Genomic DNA, 3,575 nt, shown 5'->3' on the forward strand with positions numbered 1-3,575 from the left:
TTCATTTGATAATTCAGAGTGATCCTTGGTTTGTCTTGATCTTGTCCTGGTCTTGCCTGGACCCTGCGACTTGCCCAGGCCGACATGGTAGATAGCGCGCTAAGCGGAAGAACAAAGCCCCGTCAGCCCTCAGTGGCCAATCAGCGCTCCCAGAACTCCGCTGACCGCCGTGGCGCGTGTGACTTTCACCGTGCAGGGTAAGCGCGGGACCCGCGGGACCCGAGCCGGGGATGCTACCTAAGGGGTATGGGCCTGACATCACAGCTCTACAAAGCAGCTTGAAGGTTGGTTGCGGCCTTTATCAAAACCCACATTGAAACATCAACCATGCGTTGACTCATGTCGAAGGCCTCTCAGTGACTGGGCGAGCGAGAGCTAACTACTGGTTCTAGTAGCTGGGTGACTAAACCAGCCAGCTTCCTTGATTGGGCCTGAGGCCTGACTGGAACCATCCCGTGCTGGCTAACTTGTTTTTGATACAATTTCCTGGCTTCACCATCAGAGGAAATGGAAATCGACAGAGACGATGTGCAACATTGGCAAGGGCCTTCCGCGTCTCGTGCGGTATGTACTGTACAGGCTGGAAATTTCCCTACATCTCCTGCTGACACAATTGAGCACATAGTGCGACAACTGTCGTATTCGAAAGGTTGGCCGATTCAGCACTTGCTTCGTTCCCATAATATAAGTAGCATTCAAAACATCTGCTTACATAGGTGTTTTACTCTCGAAGATCAAATGCGATCGGGGGTCTCTCTGCTCCAACTGTCGAATTGCAAAGTCCGTTTGTCGAACCTCTCCACGGGTCAGGAACAGCGGCAGAGGGTTCTGATTTCACATCAATAGTATGTCGTTCATACAAAATTTTCTTTCGTTTCCCAGGCCGTTGCTGTAGCGAAGAAACTATACTCAGCGTGACTGGCTGACGCTTCCACAGTGAGAAAAAGATCCGAAATCAAAAACAAGCGCTCGGCGGGGATTGAAAATTTCTTACGTGATTTCACGTCAATCATGGCAGCAAATAACAAGTCTCCATTGCAGCAACAGGGAAGAATTGCAGTCCCCGCATGCCTGGTTCAGATGCCTTCCCAGGAAGAATGCAAAAGAACAGAAACAACACTCGTCACTGGCAGCAACTCAACCTTGGACAACATCAGAAGCAGAACCCCCCTTAGCAACAAAACCAGCCCCGGAATTCAAGGGGAACCGTCCACGACCGCACATTCCGCGTACGCCAGCGAGTTGTTTGAAAAGGTGGTGGTGAAAACGCCCCTTGCAGAACATAGTCCGGAGATGATGAATGCGCTCGCAGCACTGAAGGATATTGTTGAGAGACAGAAGCTTCCTTCTTCTATCCATACGTTGCGTTTTGCGGGCCAGAAAGCGGCGTCCACCAATGTTGATTTTTCGAAGTTGGAGATGCCGCCGCTGAATGTGGTGCTTGCGGTGCTGAGGAATGCAAAGGGTGCGCTTTCGGATTTCCTATTCCCCTATTTTTCTATTTTTCTATATCTCTATATATATTTCTTATATGACCATGCACGTATGTGCAAGTCAAATGAAATTACTAATTGACATGAAGAATCCCACCCATTCTTCCTCCTAAACCTCCCCTTCCTTGATCTCCCTACAATCACCAAATTATGCAAGGACTTGTATTTCTGTACAGAGGAGTACACCACCGCCCATTTTGCTATCGTAAACTGCTCGCTATGTTACATGTTCGATGAGTTGCATTATTTCTTACCAGGCTCCCACCACCAAGTGGATAACCTCCGCCGGCACGAACAACAAGCACCACCACCGCCACCACTAGCATCCCTTACGGCAGAAGATTTTGCCCACTACGCCAGCATGTGCCGCTCGAATTTCGAAACCGCCATCAACACTTTCGACTTATTCCTCCAGCCGTCTTACGAAAATACCCAGGCTCTAGCCCTAGGAGCCTTCCATACTACGGAGGCTTGCAAACCATCTCTATGCTGGACCTTCACCAGCGCCGCAGCCCGCATGTGCCAGAGTCTAGGGTATCACCACAGCGTCTCTGGCCCGGGCGTCAGTGACGAGGAAGCCTATCTGAAAAAGTCGCTATTCTGGTTCATCTACGTTCTCGATAAAGATCTGACATTGTTGCTTGGTCGCAGCTCGACGCTGCAAGACTATGATATCGCCCTTGAATTCCCAGGCCCACCGAAAGACCCCAAATTTGGCCCCTGGTTCTCGATGTATTCGGTGTGGGTGACATATGCGAAAGTTGCAGCGCAGATCTTTGAGAATCTGTATTCAGTGCGTGCATTGTCGGAGAGTGCGGAGGTGCGGACCGAGAGGACCTGTCATCTAGCGTTGGAAGTAGAAAATTGGAGAGCTGCATATGTTCCGGTGCGTTTCCATCTATCCCCCGTGGGTACTCGACAAAAACCTGATCGAGCTCCTTTGGATTGCTTACCAGTTAAAATATACTAAACACCTGCATCCAATTACAGTTAGATTCAACGCTTACAACGTACCACGCAACCTTCTTCCGCTACGCCACCTCCATGACCGACCTGTGCTACTATCACCTCCTCACCCTGATATTCCGAGCGAGGCCCGCACTTCCGCCAGCCCACGAAAATCAGCGGCAGGATCCGCACCAAAAACCCACCAGATCGCACACCGGCCTTGATCCCGCTTGTGTAAACTCCGCCCGCAGCGCTCTCCGCCTGCACCAGAAATTTATCATCGACTTCCGCAATGACAGCGAGTACCTTTTCCGGGGGTACATCATCTGGTCCCTTCTTCACTGCCCTTTCACGCCCTACCTAGTCCTCTTCACGCACACAATCGCCACAGCGGACCTGGACGACCTAAAACTTCTGGAGGAAGTTTCCAGCTCGCTGGAAACCGCGCGACATATTTCTGAAGCGGCGGATAGGCTCTGTAAGCTCTGCGCGGTGTTTTATCAGGTTGCGCGGTTATATGTTGATGTCCGGATGAGAGAGGGCGCAGGTGAGGAGCAGCTGTACCACCAGCAGCAGCACGCGCAGGGTGTTAACGTGGACGCCCACTCTCGCGTTAGCAGTAATGTTACCTTTGATGCTGGCGCTGGCGCTGGCCCTGGTGTGCCAAGGATTGACGATGCGACTGCATATGCTGGTCAGCAGATGGACCTGCAATGGGGCGCTGATGAAGCTGATGGTTATCTGTGGGAGCTGGGTTTCGGGCCTCCAGCTGGTGGAATGAACAACAGTAATAATAATAATAATAATAATAATAATAATATGGGTAGTGGTAGCAATACCCTGGGTGCAGTATCGAGCCAACAGGCACCAGCCGACGATGGAGGTGTGGGGGAGATGATGCCTCCGACGCTGCAGGATTGGTTTCGTGGAAATCAGTATATGATGGGATTACTGGAATCTGATATATAAAAAGGATCTCTCTCTCTCTTTTTTTTTTTTTTTCTTTTTTTTTTTGCAGTGGGGAGAGTTTTCACAGCGGAAGAGGGGTGTGGGATATCATACCGAACAGATCTTGTACTATACATACCACATACGTCGCGGGGTTGGGGAATTTTTATATTATTTGCTCGGTGA

The 3,575-nt window shown here is 50.4% G+C and overlaps 1 protein-coding gene across 1 annotated transcript; it reads left to right on the forward strand.

Annotated features, from left to right (window-relative positions):
* Positions 1-230: 230 nt before the first annotated feature.
* Positions 231-3,410, forward strand: HCAG_08954 (predicted protein; the record flags this gene model as incomplete). Its single annotated transcript, XM_001536069.1, has 7 exons — positions 231-284; positions 503-564; positions 626-649; positions 734-780; positions 938-1,465; positions 1,583-2,379; positions 2,484-3,410. The coding sequence occupies 7 exons, from the start codon at positions 231-233 to the stop codon at positions 3,408-3,410; spliced, it is 2,439 nt and encodes an 812-aa protein (XP_001536119.1).
* Between the last annotated feature and the right edge of the window lie 165 nt (positions 3,411-3,575).

The sequence above is a fragment of the Histoplasma capsulatum genome, genomic scaffold (genome assembly GCF_000149585.1).
Source record: "Histoplasma capsulatum NAm1 scaffold_14 genomic scaffold, whole genome shotgun sequence".
NCBI classification, from domain to species: Eukaryota; Fungi; Ascomycota; class Eurotiomycetes; order Onygenales; family Ajellomycetaceae; genus Histoplasma; species Histoplasma mississippiense.